Source organism: Spermophilus citellus, assembly GCF_964194105.1.
Source record: "Spermophilus citellus genome assembly, chromosome: 9".
NCBI lineage: Eukaryota > Metazoa > Chordata > Mammalia > Rodentia > Sciuridae > Spermophilus > Spermophilus citellus.
This window is the reverse complement of record NC_138191.1, coordinates 26,670,408-26,687,389: the sequence shown is the minus strand read 5'-3', so window position 1 is coordinate 26,687,389 and position 16,982 is coordinate 26,670,408. Positions and strand designations below refer to the sequence as shown.

The following is a 16,982-nucleotide window of genomic DNA, read 5'->3' as shown; positions in this document are numbered from 1 at the left end:
GGGGGCAGTGATCCTTTGTCTATGTATGATAGTGCCAGAGGGCATCTGGCAGTCTAACCACAGGGCTCCATGTCCTGACTCACTGAATATGGTTCTCTTAGACCATGGTTCTGTGCCCTCTGTGCTCCAGGGACAATAACCAGGCTGACAGACACTGGAAGGCCTCAGGGCACGTCTCAGTTTCTTGACCATTTGATATCTTCCACCTGTCAGTGGATAATAACCCTAATGAAGGAGCTTGATTGGCAGCTGCTTTACCTTTCTCTTAAACCATAGGAAAGGAAACACCCAGCATAGACACACTGCAGCATGATCAGAAAAGCCAGCAGTCCTACTACAGGGGCCCGAGTCTTGGTGGACTCAGGTGGATAGGGAAAGTGAAGCTTCACCACTGGTTTCCTGGGAGACAAGTGATAACAAATACAAAAAGGGGAGGAGTTGAGAGACCAGGTGGAGGAAACACTAGGCTGGCCCAGGCACTGAACTCGGTTTCTGTTCTAAAAGGCAGCTGTTACTAATTAGCCTCCCCTAGGCTCCAGAGTGCTACCCAAGAGGAACAAGGGAAAGTGCCACAAGACAAGGCAGACAAAATCACCTCCTGGCCAGGATCTAGGGAACTTCTTGTGGCTTAGGGGTGGGGCCAGGCAATAAGGGTTGAAAAGAAATGGATTTCCTTGGAGTAATCGAGAGAGGAGTGTCAAAAGTCAGGCTCAGAGACAGGGCTTGGCACAGGCCAACAGCAGAGGGAAGAACTCTTAGTGTTTTCCAGCCTGTTCTCTTTACCAGCTTCATCCTCGTGGCCAACTGTCAGCCAGAGCAAAGACTGCTTTGCAAAGATGAAACACTGTACCCACATGGATTATGGGAGAGGTCTGACACGAACGTCTGTCGTTTCACTGATAAGGTTGATGTGTCTGATGTGGCTAGTTGGGAGAGGCATCTCTCTCACTGGCATTTTTTTGGGGGGTGGGGGGATTCACCAGTTCTTATTGTTCCTCTGAAGTAAAAAAAAAAAAAAAAACTTTCAAATAAAAAAAAGACAAGTTTCCAGACAATGATTAGGATTTTATAATATAAGAAAATGTATAATTATAGAAATTCTGATTATTTTAATTATTATTTTTTGGTACCAGGGATTGAACCCAGGTGTGCTTAACCACTGAGCCACATCCCCAGCACATTTTTTATATTTTACTTAGAGATGGGTTCTGAGTTGCTTAGGGCCTTGCTAAGTTGCTAAGGCTGGCTTTGAACTCACAAACCTCTTGCCTCAGCCTCCAGATTACAGGTGTTGATTCTTTTTTCTTTTTGGGGATTTACCATGACAATCCCCTTCCAGAAGTATCCAGAGCCTAGCCAAAGAATTTGCCTTGTTAGAGTTTAGAATCAGTCCAATTTCAGAAAGGCTATGTCTGATAATAAAGTGAGGACTGCATTCTTTCATTCCATGAAATGCCCAGGACACACTAAACTGTCAGTGAATACTAACCTGCCCATTAGGTGAATAGAACTTTACCCTAATTAAGATGGCTACCAGTTGCAACATGAAAATATGCTGGTAATAAAAAAAAAAATGTGTTAAAATTAGCAGTTTTCCACCATTAAAAAAAAAAAAAAAACTCAATCCAGGCATTTTCCTGTGGTACTGTTAGTAAGCTCAATGTAGACTGCAGGGACCCAGGAAATCTTCAATTAGATAATCCTAGCCTAGGTAATGGGATTTCTAAACTCTTGCCTTCTAAGCCTCAGTGACATTTCTTTTGAAATCTGTCAGTTTGGCAAACTATGGTCTGCTAGTCAAAACAGTACACTGCCTAGTTTTGTGTAGTCTCTGAGCCACTGACAGTTTTTGCATTTTCAAATGGTTGAAAAAAAAACAATTAAAATTTCAGTGTCCATAAATAAAGTTTTATTGGATGCCATGGTATGGCTATGGTTTGAATGTCCTCCAAAGGTTCATGTACTAGAAGTTGGTCCCATAGTCCCAAGTATGGTGTTGAGAGGTGGTAGAACCTTTAAGAGGTGGGGCCTAGTGGGAAGTAATTAGATCATTGGGGGCACCATCCTCAGAAGAGACCCCAGTTAGGTCTCATGAAAGCATGTATAATAAAAAGAGCAATCCTGGCCCCTGACTATCTCTGGCTTCCTATATCATGACATGATGTCTTCTACCCATACTTCACTATTGTGATGCTGTCTACTACAAGGCCCTCACCAGAGGCCAAGAAGATGGGAGTCAGGAGATCTTAGACGTTCATCCTCCAAAACTGTGAGCTAAATAAACCTCTTTTCTTTGTAAAATATTCAGCCTTGGGTATTTTGTCATAGCTGCAGAAAACTGAACAATACATTGGAACAGAATCACATCATTCATTATTGTCTGTGGACGTTTCCCCATTATAGGGGCATAACAGACTATGAGGTATAACAGTGCAAGGCCTACAAAGCCTAAAAGAAAGTTTGCTGACTCCTAGTCTTTATTTATTGGTACTGGGGATTGAATTCAGGGGTGCTTTACCTGAGCTACAGCCCCAGTTCCTTTTATGCATTTGTGGGGTTTTTTTGAGACAGGGTCTTCCCGAGTTGCTGAGGCTGGCCTCAAATTTGCAATCCTTCTTCTTCAGCCTCACAAGTCACTGGGATTACAGGCATGTGTGCCACCATGTTGTCTGGCTCCCCCTAGTCTTTAATGCTTAGAAGGTTTTGCCTATGTCCTTATAACAGCATTTAAAGACTCTTTCCCCAGACAAGCCATATCCTCTGAGGTACAGTGAACCCCACCCACAGGCTGAAAAGATAAATAAACCAGCAATAGACTATTCCAGAACAGAGACTTAAGCCAGGTTTAATCGTCATTGTCTAGTTTTCAGAGTCCAGAGGCTCTGAGATTTGCCAGCCTGGGTGTACACAAGAGGGAGGAACAGTGTCCTGGACACAGGAGAAGGAAGTACAGAGGTCAGAACACACACGAAACTGGAATCAGTTGGCTTTGCTCTCCCCAGCTGGGATGTACCCTCCTGGCCCCTTTGGAGATGGGGGCCCACAAATACAGGCAAAGAAAAAAGATCACAAATGATTACACAGACAGATTGTAGAGCCCTATCATCTTCTGTCTCCAGGGACACCTGCTACCTGGGAGACTATCTGGTTTATGGGTGCAGGGGAGGAGGTAATCTCTCATCCTTCTCTCATCCACACCTGGCAGTTTTCTGCCTAGGGTTCTAGGAAATTTACCTATGCTGAGTATTCAATCCCCCAAGCAGAGTTACCTTTGGGTTCTATCAACTGAAACCACTGCAAGAAGATAACCAGTTGAACCTCTTGGTGGTGCAGACAGGTACATCTTCCAGGTGTCTCAAATTAGGAACCAAACTAGTGGGTATAGCCAGGCGACTCAGAGCTGCATGGTAGGACTTAGAAAGAAAAGGGCTCTCCCAGTCCTCAGAAGCTCATCTAGAATGTCCCAGAAGGCTTGCTTCATTTGGTATTCACCTTAGAGTTAGAGCCCTAGAATATAACCAGACAACTTTCCTCCCCTACCCTTATCTTATCAGGGCATTAACCGGAAGAGGGAGTCACAGCTGCTTGGCCTCCTGCCAGTTTTCTTCTGGGCCCTTCACTGTCTCGGTTCTAGCTTAATGCCTCATATACTGTCTCTATGGAAGCTTCTGAGGAGTTTGTAGAACCAGCTAGTGCCCCATCATCCTTCTCCCAAGGTCTTCAACCCATGCTCCCCCTAACTCTAGCCTTTACAAGGAAGTGATTCAGAGCCATGGAGATATGGGTGAAGATACAGGGATTCCAGAAATTAAAAGTAAAAATTTGTGTATTTGAGGAGCCTGGCGTGCTCACCATCTCTCCTATAGCACAAGAAAACTGTGTGCATGATGTTGTGCACATAGGTGTAGACCATTACTGGGGACTATAGTTTCACTGTCCTGGTGGAGGTCAAGGTGCTGGTGTGCATGCATACCTATGAGCATGCATACCTATGAGCATGCAACTACTTAAGGGAAATTGCTGCACCTCTCTCTTGACAAAACTAGGATATTAATAAAGGATGGACAGCAGCCTTGAGATCCCAGGAACAGATAAGTTGTCAACTTCCAGTCCCCTTCCCCATCTTAAAAGGCAGTGTATGAGTCAGGCCCTCCTAGCAAGCAGCCCTCACCGTCAGGTAAATAACACCTCTTGGAACCTAAAAAGCAGGTCAGAAAATTAGAAGACCTGGAGAACTTCCAATGGACAGGAAACACGAAAGAGAAGTGACACCGATAAAGACCAACATCAGAGAACATTTTCACCTTTGCCTTGCTCATCCCCCTGCCAAAGCTCAGAACCACCACCTCCCGGACCTGCAATGTGGTCAAAGGGAGAAGTTAAAGGAGCAGTCGTCTCCATAGCCAAAGTATTCTGCAACCCTGGATGGAACCTAATGGGTTTTTTTATGTTCCTCTGGACTGACAACCATAACTGCACAGACCTCTGGCTGAAAGGACTGGGATGGCAGAACTTCCCTGTTGGAAGTTTATTACCACCGACTGCCTCTGCTGCAGGACTGCCTGCGGCCTTCTGGAGGGCAGACACCTAAGCTGTACTCCAAACTACATTCTAGGACAGAGACCACTCAATTCCAAACCCCTCAAATGACAAAACCTCATGCTTTGGTTTTGCAGCAGGAGATCTCTGAAAGGAGCGAGGTAGCCTTGTCAACATTTGAGGAGATACATATTGGGTCCCCTCTATCTCAAGCCCAGTCTCACCTGGCTGGGGCTGCACCTTCCTAGACTCCTCCCTTTGCAGAGCAGCATTATAGGGAAAACTCAGAATCCTGCCCGAGTTGGATAAGGAGACTGAATGAAGAGATGGCATACACAGAAAATCGGGTAGGTCCAGCTGGCTGCTACATTATAGAGGCTGGTTTACCCTCATCCTTCTAATAAGAGTGGGCCCACAGACCACATCTATGGCAGGCATCCATAAACGCTCTGCCTTCCGCAGCCCTCAACCTGTCTGACACACACATGCTGGAAATCAAATGTTAACCAAGGCTTTCCCCATCCAGGGAATTAGCCTATCTGAAGTTCACCCCATCTATAAATTTTGGGCTGGCACCTATTTCTGTGACAGGGATCCTTTAGTTCATGCTGTAAGGGTATCTGTGCCACTAGTCCCTGGACAAGGCATAGATACCATATCCCACATTGCTGCCATAACAAACAGGTGACAGGCCAGGCTCCTGCAAAGATCCATCCACCCGGGGCTCAGGGGGAAAGAAGACTTCAGTGGGAAGTCTCACAGCGCTTTGGGGAGTGCCACTGATCCAGGTCTCAGCCTTTTCCTGACTCATTTTCCAAAGGTTTCCAATTCCCCAGCTGTGAAGTGTGACTTCCTGGCCAAAGACGATACTGCAGCTTTCCCAGTGTGGCTCCTGTGGAGGCTCCCCCAACACACACAACTTCATAAGTGTGGGTGGGAAGAGACAGAAAAAAATATTGTTTTTCAAATGGTTTTCTCTTAAGGAGCTAGGGATGACCTCAAAAAAGTTTTGGGAATGTGCTTTTCCCCTTACCCCTTCCTCATTCCCATCCAGCTCTCACACCCTCCTCTTCCTCTGCCACACTGAGAACTTCCAGGGCTTTGGGTAGGGGTGTAGCATTTGCCTGAGGATTAATATATCCATATTTGAAACTCGTGGCAGCCACACCCACATTGGAATCTTGCCTGCTGTTGTACCCATGACCAATTCCCTGGAGGTCAGGAGGAACCCACTCCCTTGGGCAGCCAGCCCTCTCTTCCATCCCCTCATATCCTTCAGGGGTGCATTACCTCTCCTGGGGCAGAATCTCCCCACCAACCTATCCTGCTCACACCACAATGGGCGTATCAGAGAAGACCGAGCTGACTGATTCTGGATCTGACATCCTTCGTTGGCCCTTGCCTGTTGCCTCAGGCACTGGCAGGGTGTTTCCTGGTTTGAGCTTGCCATTTTGACCCTGCCCAGGTCCAGCAGGTTCCAGAAAAGCCACCCGCCGGTCAAAACCATCATCTTTGTCCCCACCACCCATAGGATCATGATTGGGTGTGGTACTGAGCATGGAAGAGCTGAGGCTGTCTCCTTGATGGCTGGAAGGCTTCTCTACACCCCGGCACCAGCAGCGGCAGGGGGTGAGGTACAGGTATATGAGGACCAGGACCACACTGAGAATACAACCTACTAGGGTGGTGTAGGCTGTGTTGAGGGTGTCATGGTGTCCGTGCAAGGTAAAGTTGTACACTTTCAATTCCACAGACAGTGTCTCGTTGAAAGTCTCCCCCATGGCATAGCAGGTATATACACCCCCGTCCTCAACCTGCACCTGCTGGAAATGAAGATTGCCATCCTTGGACACTGTCACTGTGCCATTGGCCATCTCATCTAGCACCCGTTCATTGCTTGGTGTCATCCATACCTTGGTCATCCCCTGCTGCTTGGTGTCACACTTTATGGTCAAGGTGTCACCCAGATGAGCCTCCCAGGCACTCTCCTTGTACTCACTGCAGTTGAGGAAACTCAAGTTGAAGACATTGTGTAGCTTCTTGGACCTCATGCAGTACAGATCCTCCTGAAAGTCCATCACGGAACTCAGCTGCCGGTACTGCCAGTGCGAGAAGAGCTGGTAGAGCTCGCAGTTGCATTGTAGAGGGTTGTTATGCAGATACAGTCCATTCTTTATCCATGCTGGCAGCTTCTGCAGGTCAGTCAATGGCAAGTCCTTCAGCTTGTTGGAGGACAGATCCAGGAGTGTTAATTTGGGTAGTTTGGCTCCTTCTTTGACCAGTTCCAGAGGGAAACGGGAGATCTGGTTCTGGCTCAAGTAGAGTTTCTGCAGCTGGGCCATCTCATCAAAGGCATAGCGGTCCACTGCAACGATGTGGTTATTGTAGAGCAGCAGCACCTCCAGAGCTTGCAATTCGCTGAACAAGAATTCGTCCAGTGTTCGCAGCTGGTTGGAGGAGAGGTCCAGGTAGCGCAAGTTGGGTACCGGGGAGAAGGCCTCAGAGGAGATGAAGTTCAGGTGGTTGTGGCTCAATAGCAGGGAGTGCAGGTGGGTCAGGGGTGTGGGGGTCCACTCCGCACGCAGGCGGCTCAGGTTGTTGTGGCTGAGGTCTAGGTGTGCAGTGTAGCTGGGCAAGGAATGGGGTATATTGGGGAGCTGCTGCTTGGAGCAGCTGAGGATGTTGCTGGCGCACAGGCAGGCAGCTGGACAGCTAACCACAGGTCGTCCAGCTCTGGCTACCTCAAAGAGGAGCAGGAACAAGGACAGCAGCAGGAGCCAGAGGCTTCTCAGGTCAAGCAGGGGTTGCATAGCGTCACTAGGGAGGGCCAGGAAGGCCACAAGGAAGATCTGGGAGGGAGTCACCTGGGCATGTTCTGATGGGGTGCGAAGGGTCACTTTCACGACAGGCTTTAGAGAAAGAGAACAGGTTTGTTGTTACCAAGGGCTCTGGAGCCAAGGACCACCACTCCCACTTTCCCCACCTACTCCTGCCCCCACCCCCATTGGGCTAGAAGAGAAAGGAAGAGATACTGGGTTCCCAAACACTGTATACAGACAGGCAATGGGCTCAAAATACCAGAGTAAAAGAGGAGGTGGCACAGGGCCTGCTGGGCTGGGGTCAGGGGTATAGGACAGGGGTATGCACAGGATGCCCGGGGCTGTTAGGGGTCATTGATATTGCACGCGAGGGGTTCGGAGGTGGAGTCAGCAGGGCCTTTGGGAGCCGCTGAAGGAAGGTCAACAGGGCACCCGACTGAGTTAGGGCGCGTCCTGATAGGGTTGAGGGTCCCCGGGACCTGCAAGGCGGGCTCCCCCCCCCCCCGCCCCGGGACCTCTGGTCACTGCACCTGCTCAGCGAGGATGCGTCTCAGCCCATGGTCAGTCCGGGAGCTCCGTCGCGGCCTCCCCCGGCGGCGCCTCACTGGCCTGCCTGTCACGGCACCCGCCTTACGCAGGGGCCCGCGCCCGGCAACATAGCCTCCAGGGGACTTCCTGGGCTCCGCTCTGCTCCCCTGCACTGCCGCCTCGACCGCTGAGCCCGCCGGAGCCCACCAAGCACGGCCGCTGCCTCCGGGTCTGCGGGCCTGGCGTGGAGCGGTGCGGGAAGCGGGAGACGCCGCGATCCTAGCCGAGGGAGCAGCGTGGGGGCAGCGAGCCCGCGCGCGCGCCCGTCACCGCCGCCGGAGCTTCGGGGCGCGTGCGCGCGGCGGGGGTGGGGCGCACGTGCGTGTGTTTGTGTCGGAGCCGGCCCGGCGGTCGCGCGCTGGGCCCTTGGCGGGTGTCAACCAGCTGGGTCTTTCTCTCTCCGTGAACCTGACCCGGCTGCTCAGCTGGTGCCACAATGGGCGGCATAGGCCCTTTCCCACTTCCTTCCCTCCACCTTCCTCCATCCCCCTCGTTCCCCTACTACTCTTCTCCCTGTCCAAACCCGAAAAGTAAGTCTAACTGGAGTGAATTCGCTGCAGCTGACTCCGGGGCAAGAAGCGTCGCATGTCTTTTAATTTTCCAAATTAAAGAAATCTGGCTCAGCTCCCGCCTGTCAATGTTGGCGGGAAATTCGTTAGTCACGTTTAGAAATTCCTCCTCCCTTCTCTCTGGGGCTATGAAGTCCCAACAATTTGGGGAAAGGTTTTTGTTTGTTTGTTTGTTTTTGTTGTTGTTTGTTTTTTGCCTGTGCTAGTCTCAGTGCCACTAGTCCATAACCCTGGAAGTATCCTGAAGGGCACAGCTCTGTAGCAGGCAAGCCAGGACTGTCCCTGGTGTCCCAGGGCCCAGGCCCTGGGATCCCCTGCCCCCGACACCCCATTCCCCGCTCCACCCGCTAAACACACAGCTTGGACTGCATGGGAGCCAGGGGCAGGGTTCCATTCCTGGAAACTCCCAAACTCTTCCCAGCCTGAAGAAAGTAATTCATCCCTTAGGTTTGGCCACTTGCCACCTTCCTGAACTAGTACCAGCTCTCTCCCCTCTGGATATAGAGCAGTTCCATCAGAGTTTCTCTATTACCTAATCCTCAATACTAAGGCCAGGGGTGGAAGTGAGGGTGACTCCTCCAGGGTGGCCCCTAAAACAGGAAGAAGCAGTTAACCGTGTATGTTGTTGAGATGGGAGTGGGGCGATGAGATGTAGGAAAAGCCAAGATCTTATAACTCAAGATTTTAGCTATTCTTCAGATGGTGGTCACTGAGAGAGAAATTACCATTTTATTCTTTCTAGTCTCTTACAACAGCAAGACTACGACTGAAATTAATGTCTCAATAGATTAGCCTGCTAAGAGTTTTACAAAGAAAGAATTTATATCTGTCACATATGCTTTACCATGAATTTAAGTAGATGTATTATCTCTTTAAGGAATACTAGCATGTTAACATTATGCATAGTGTGAAAAATGTTTTCTAATCATTCCAGGTATCAGTGACAGGGGAGGGAAGAGTCTTAAAATCACATCACATCAGTTATCTATTGCTGCATTCTGCATAACCAATTACCCCCAAACTTGGTGGCTTACTATAATATAACTAATTGTTTTTCATAGATTTTTTTTTTGTCAGAGATTAGGGAGCAATGTTGAGGTAGTTGAGGTTTCTCATGCAGTTGAACACAGGTGTATGTCATTGGAAGACTTTACTGGAGCCAGAGGTTCAACTTTAGCAAAGTGTGCCTTACATGGATCTCTCACTTGGCTGGCTGTGAACAGGAAACCTTGGCATTTCTCCATGAAGGCCTTTCCACAAGACTACTTGAGTGCCCTCACAGCATGGTAGCCAAATTCCCTCAGAGCAACAGATCCAAGAGAGAACCAGACAGAAGTCACATGACCTAACTCTTTGAAGTTACAACTGTCACTTCCACTTTGGTCACAGACAAGCCCTGATTTCACATGGAAGAAGACTATACAAGGGCATGAATTTCAGGAGGAGAGGCTCATTTGAGGGCCATTTTGGAACTGGCTATCAAGCACATCATCTCTCAAGTTACATCTATTTTTTAATTTTGAAAAATTTCAAATATACACAAAAGTAGAGGAAAATAATACGATGAATCCTCATCATCCATATTCAGTAATTATTTTTTTAAATTTTTTTAAGAGAGAGAGAGAATTTTTTAATATTTATTTTTTAGTTTTCGGCAGACACAGCATCTTTGTTGGTATGTGGTGCTGAGGATTGAACCCCGGCCGCACGCATGCCAGGCGAGTGTGCCACCGCCCGAGCCACATCCCCAGCCCATATTCAGTAATTATTGAGGAAATACTTTCATTTTATTTTGAACAAATATCTTTGAAAAATAGATGCTTTTTCCACCCTACCCCTCATCCCTACATCTCTAGAAGTTTCTTCTCCTTTCCCTTTCTGTTTTCTACTAAGTCTAAAAGGTAGGGGAGAGACAGATACAAAGAAAGCAAAATGCCCTTTATGCTGGATGCCAGTATCAGAGTATCCACTATAACATGTCTATAACATGAAGGGGGGTCACAAAAATATGGTCCCTAGTCTCTTATTCAGCTCATCTGGAAGTAACCAAGCCCTTTAAAAAATTAATATGCAGGGCTGGGGTTATAGCTCAGTGGTAGAGCGCTTGCCTAGCATGTGTGAGGCATTGGGTTCGATTCTCAGCACCACATATAAATAAATAAAAAATAAAGGTCCATTGACAACTAAAAAAATATGTAAAGACAGTTTTAAAAAAAATTAATATGGGGGCTGGGGATATGGCTCAAGTGGTAGCGCGCTCGCCTGGCATGCGTGCGGCCTGGGTTCGATCCTCAGCACCACATACCAACAAAGATGTTGTGTCCGCCGAGAACTAAAAAATAAATATTAAAAATTCTCTCTCTCTCTCTCTCTCTCCCCTCTCTCACTCTCTCTTTAAAAAAAATTAATATGCAGGGCTGTGGTTGTAGCTCAATGGTTGAGCGCTTGCCTCGAATGTGTAAGGTTCATCCTTAGCACCACATAAAAAAAATAAATAAATAAAACAAGATATTGTATCCATCTAAAACTAAAAAAAAATTAATATGCATACAAATACAATCTTGTTAACAGATTGTTATCAATAGATTTAGGGTGGGGCCTGAGATTCTGCATTTCTAGCAAGCTAGCAAAGTGATGTGATGCTGATAGTCTACAGACTTCACAGTAGTAAGCGTCTAGAGCTGTGCTATGCAAATAGGTTACCATTAGCCACATGTGGCTATTTAAATTAATTAAAATTAAATAACATTATGAATCACTTCTTTGGTTTCCCTCGATACATTTCGAATGCTCAATAACCACATGTGGCTAGCTACCCAACTGAACGACACATCATCACAGACAATTCCATTGGATAGCTCTTGTACAGACAACAAACTCGTAATAATTATCCCACAGCAGCTTTTTAGACCAGATCAACTATTAATTCTCAACAAAAGAAGACCTGCAAGGATAAATAGCAACAGGTTATTTATAGTGAGTATTTATACTCTCTTGTTGGGATAGATCAAATCAATGTTCTTAAATACAGAGTTGTTTGATTAGCTCAGTGCTTAAGCAAAGGAGGTTGGATATATCTACCAGGTTAGGAGACTGGATAAATTTCTTTTTTTCCACACTAGAAATATTTTTTCTTTCTTATTAGCTAGTATCAGCTATTAGATTCAGAGAGGAGAAAGCTGGGAAAAGAGTCCCCATTAAGAAGTTAACATTTGGCTCCTTTTAAAAGGCTCCTTAAGATTAAGTACCCTTCTATTAGGACAATGTAGTCTAATATGATGTACACATTTTAGGTCTTGTCTGTCTGTCTTTTTTTCTTCTTTCTACTACTCAGGCTCAAACTCAGGGACTCATGGATGCTAGGGAAGTACTTTACTACCGACCTACACTTCCCAGCCCTTTATTTAGATTTTACTTTGATACAAGGTCTAGATAAAGTGTTGAGACTGGCCTCAAACTTGTGATCCTCCTGCCTCAGCCTCCCAAATCACTAGGATTACAGGTCTGCGTCACAGTGCCCAGCCACACTTACGTTTTTCCTTCTGTGATTCCACTTCACATTGTAAATACGTCCTTATAGACCTTTCATATGCTATTTCTTTCTTTTTTATTAGTTGTTCAAAACATTACATAGCTCTTGACATATCATATGCTATTTCAATTGTCTGTTTACTTATCTGCTTCCCTACTAGACTGTAAGCTCCACAAAAGCAGGGATTTGCCATGGATCTGGATCTTATTAGGCATTCAAAATGTTTGTTGAATTAACTAATTAATAATGGCACTAAATTAGCATATTCATTATACATTAGTCCCCTCAATGCCTGGCATAAGGGTAAGGATGAAGCATAGAACTTGGACTGGTTAAGTCACAGCTATGCAGTGGATGTGAGTTTGGATACTTCTTTCTACTAAATCTTATTCTAGTACCTGGAAAATGGAAACAGTACATTTTACCTGAGCTTACATCATGAGACTATTCTGAGGATCAAGTGAGCTAATAGTTGTGAAATGTTTTATCATTTATAATTTTTAAACTCCTAGTTTTCTCAGTGGAGGTACTGTGGTCTCAATGACTGTGTCTGCACAATTACCTTGCACAATTAACAATACTTAAGGTATTTCCTGTTTGGCTCATTCACTCATATTTTCAAGCTCTCCTTTTCTAGCTTAGCCATATTTTACAATTTAAAAATATTTACAGGGCTGAGATCATAGCTCAGTGGTAGAGTGCTTGCCTAGCACTTGTGAGGTACTGGGTTCAATCCTCAGCACCACATACAAAAATAAATAAAGTTATTATGTCTATCTACAATTTTAAAAAGTGTTTTTAAAAATTTACAAATTTTAAATAGAAATTTAAATATAACAATTTTTAAACATTTTAAGTGTTCTTGTTTTTTGTGGAGAACCTCAGGAGTGTTGCTAATATCAGTAATTTTTGCAGTTTTTAGGGGCTCCAAAATTAGGCCATTTGAAGTGGGTAGCAAAAAAGATGAATGTTTTTAATAATTGCTTAAAGTGTGAAAGCTTTAGCCCTCGCCCTTGGGTTGAACTTTTTCTGTATCTAACAGTTCACTTGTTCCCATTTTTGTTTGGTCCCTTTGCCATTTTCACCTCACCTCCATAAGCCATCACTCATTCCACTGGCCCTTTTGACTTTTAACCTGTTCCTTAGCATGTGCATGCATTGAATTATTCCTTCTCCACAAATTTTATATTCCTTCTTTTTAGACATTGACATGAGACTCCTTTTTTGCCACTCCTCTTTTCTACCTCAACTCTATACACTTCCTGGAAGCTCCAGTTGATCCGCAGAAAGCACAGGAACATATGTATTAACCAGGTACAGAAGAGGAATTGCTGGTGTAGTTTAGGGGTGCCATAGATATCTTTCAGTGTCCGGGCTTTTCAAGTTTGTCAAACAAATCTGACATTACCATTTTAAATCTCTAACTCTCAGAGTCGGGGCTCTCCTGCCTTCACAAAGGTGATGATTCCAGATGGCTACATCATGAACCTTTTTTTGACTTTTGACACCCACATATAGACATCTCAAAATAGTCCTGGAATGAGTCATCAGATGGATGTTTCTTTGAAATACGACTGACAAATTCATGGTTCAATATGTTATTTCAGCCCTTGGAGTCAGGGGCCGGGTTCCACTACCATAGCCTACCTGCTCCTGACCAGACATCCTGGAGATGGATCACTTTGGTTCTAAGACATCATTAGAGTCAAGATTCTCTGGGGACTCCTGCCATGCACTCCTTTAAAAGGAACTTGGTGGTGGTGTTTTTTTAAGGCACCTTGTTATAGATCTGAAAATATTTTCCTTTCCTATACATGCAACCCTTTCTTTTGATTTCTAAAGGCTTTTTTTTTTATCAAAGTTAAATCCTAGCTAATGCTGATTCTCAGTTAATTTTCACATCAAATGAATCCTTGACAAGTTTGTGTTGTATTTGAAAAGTTAATACTCAAGATTCAAGTTTAGGAAGTCAGTCCTTTTCTGACTTGGGGAAAAATTATTATTAAACTGTTAAGCTTATAGTCAAGAAGTTTCTTCCTCCCTGATCTGTGGAGATTTGGTGGATCCTTTGAGTTAAAAGAACTTTCTCATCTAGTAACTCTGAGGCCTACTCATTTGTATTTGAAGTACTTCAGCCACATATAATGTTCTTAACTGCTTCTCAGACTAGTTATAATATTGGCCGGTCTAGTCCTGAACTATGACAAGAGAACTTTACCCAGGCTGGAAGAGACCTAAGCAGTCAAGTTCAAAGCTGGCTTGCCGCAGAGCTAAGAGTCTAGAGAGGAAGTGTAGCTTTGTGGTTAGGAGCACAGACTCTGGAACCAGGCTTCTTAGGATTGGATCCTGGCTTTGCCACTTAGATGTGACTTGAGCTAGTTACTTAACCTATCATATGGGGATAATAAGAATACCTGCCTAATGGGATTGTTGTGAGGATTTAACAGGCTCATACATCCTCATGGAGTCTCTAACAGGTAGTACTTACTGCATACGTGTGGGGAAATAGAAGAGGCCTTTCTCAAGCATCTTTGGTCAGGGGTCTTTTCAATTCACTGTAACATTGTCAAGGACATTGCCAAGTAGATAGAACTGGGAAAAAAAAATGTGGCCTAAAATCTGCATTCTAGGAAACTAGGTCCAGGTTATGGGCAAAGCAGAGTTCTAGGTGCTGATGAGTGGGAAGCTAGAATTAAGAAGATGTGAGAAAGTCACAGTAAGGGCTGAGTGAGTGAGGGGGCCCAGGGTCAACAGTAGAGCAGTCAATTCTTCTGAGGGTACATTCCAGACCTGCAGGAAGAGCAAGGTCTGGCTCTCCAGCGAGCAGATCCATTAACACACAGGCAAAGGAACTTCTGCTGTACTCAATTTGGGTCAGACCATAGCTGGCATATCAGGTTCAGTTCTGGACAGCTCATTTACAGTCTGGAACATAGCCAGAGGTAGTCAATTGAGTGGTGTACAGTCCAGTAAATGCATGCATCTGCTCACTAACATCTGTTGAACCCCCATGGAAGAACATTGTGTTATATACCTCCGGGTGAGGCTGGGTGGAGTGGAACGCAAATTTGCTTAGGAAATAGTTTATTTTCTCTGGAACCTAAAGAGTAAGATATAAGGATTCTATTCTATGTAGTAAACATCTATCAACTGGATTCTAGTTACATCCATCATGAGATATCTGTGTGACTATAGATAAGTTACATATGAAATGCAAGTTATAATACCTACCCTACTAAATTCCAGAGCCCCTGAGCCACTGACTTAGAATCTTTGTAAATGAACCCTGGGAAGCATATTGATCATCAGGAAAGTTGGGAAACATTACCATTTAGGGCAGTGTTTACCATGTGTGGGCTTAAAATTGCCTCCATCAGAATCCAACTTGGAAAGAGGATTCCAAAGCCCACCACATGCTTGCTTAGAATGCTGAAGATGGGGACCTGGGGATCTGTTTTTAAGTGAGGCCAGGGAATTCTTTGTGACTTAAACTAACAGAACCACTATTATAGGATTTTGTGAGGATTAAATGAGAATGTATGGGGACGCATCGATAATCCATCTATGATGAATGACTGAGCAATGTAAGCCTTTAACTTTGGGAGAAAGTCATTATAAGTATTTCTGAAAGTTGAAGTGCTATATATTAGAATCTTTGAAGCTAAAAAGAAGAGTCATACCTAACAGGCTTCACCATGGCTGGGGTATTGCCTCAATAGCTGTATTCACTGTGGGGCTCAGGGTTCTTGAGGAACTGAAATAGTGTTTTGAATGGCAGAAGAAGCTTGCATCCCAAAAGTCACCTACTTTTTAAAAAAAATATTTTTAAAATTGTTGATAGACCTTTATTTATTTATATGTGGTGCTGAGAATCAAACTCAGTGCCTCACACATGCCAGGTAAGTGCATTACCGCTGAGTCACAGCCCCAGCTACCATGCCTGCTTTTTTCGTGGTTTGTTTGTTTCTAACAGGATATTTACTTTCCTCAAAAGTGGTTTTGAATGAGTCAAATTGCATTACCATTCAGTATGAAGCATTCTTTTGAACATAATTCTTTTTTTAAATATTTATTTTATTTTTTAGTTGTAGACAATACCCTTATTTATTTATTTTTATGTGGTGCTGGGGATCGGACCTTGCATGTGCTAGGTGAGCGCTCTACTGCTGAGGCACAACCCTAGCCTTTAAATAGAATTCTTAGTAGGTGATTTCCTTTGGCTTCTGAGTGCCCTACCCTTACGTAGTTAATTTTAGTATGTGGACTAATCCCATCCAATCACCTGTGGCTATGATAGCAGAGCTGGTTTTGCCCAGGGTACATAATGCCTTGGGGGTCTGCTTTCTTGAGAAAAGAAGGAAAATCTTTTAAAAAGTAAGCATTTTGAGGCCTCTTAGTTTGTCTAGTATTGATTTTCATGAGAAAGAGTGAGTAAAGACATGAAGTATGGCTTTGAAATTTGTTAATACACACCCATTTGTGAAACCAACATATTCCCTGCCCCTAAGCACATGGACAGAGACACATATGATTTTATATACATCTCTTGGGAGACATGGACCTCTTAAGGCCCATCCATGGATGTCTAGATGGAGAACTTCTGTTGTTCTGGGCTTCTAAAGGGCAGAACTGTACTATTAAATGGAAGTGCCAGAGAAACAGATTTCCATTCCATGCTCAGAAATGTCTCCTGACATTTCATTTGTACAATAATGAATTGCTTCCATTTTGAGGTAGTGAACTTCCCATCGCAGGAAGCATTCATGTGCCTGACCAGTGTGCACAGATGTCCATTCATTTATTTCTTTCGTTCACTCTACCCTACACACCCCCATTCCCACATGGTAAGAAGTCTAGTGAGTGTATAGGAGTAGAAAAGTAGAATACAAAGATAGACACATAAGAAACTCTCTGTTCGCAAGTGTCATGGTTTAG

At 44.8% G+C, this 16,982-nt stretch overlaps 2 protein-coding genes across 2 annotated transcripts in view; one reads left to right on the top strand and one right to left on the bottom strand.

Annotated features, from left to right (window-relative positions):
* Positions 1-2,825: 2,825 nt before the first annotated feature.
* AMIGO1 (adhesion molecule with Ig like domain 1) lies at positions 2,826-8,023 on the bottom strand. The gene is made up of 2 exons (XM_081305012.1): positions 7,889-8,023; positions 2,826-7,448 (listed from the first exon to the last, which is right to left on the bottom strand). Exon 2 carries the CDS (start codon positions 7,347-7,349, stop codon positions 5,868-5,870), a length of 1,482 nt encoding a protein of 493 aa, XP_081161138.1. The 5' UTR covers positions 7,350-7,448; positions 7,889-8,023; the 3' UTR covers positions 2,826-5,867.
* A 342-nt stretch (positions 8,024-8,365) lies between these two features.
* Positions 8,366-16,982, top strand: part of GPR61 (G protein-coupled receptor 61) — a 33,265-nt gene continuing 24,648 nt past the window's right edge. Inside the window, exon 1 of the mRNA XM_081305018.1 lies at positions 8,366-8,476. The gene's annotated coding sequence lies outside the window, so the exon portion shown is untranslated. The remainder of the gene's footprint in view (positions 8,477-16,982) is intronic.

What these genes read in the sequence shown, in the direction of transcription:
- AMIGO1 (XM_081305012.1), bottom strand. Translation starts at nt 7,349, where the DNA reads ATGCAACCCCTGCTTGACCTGAGAAGCCTCTGGCTCCTGCTGCTGTCC.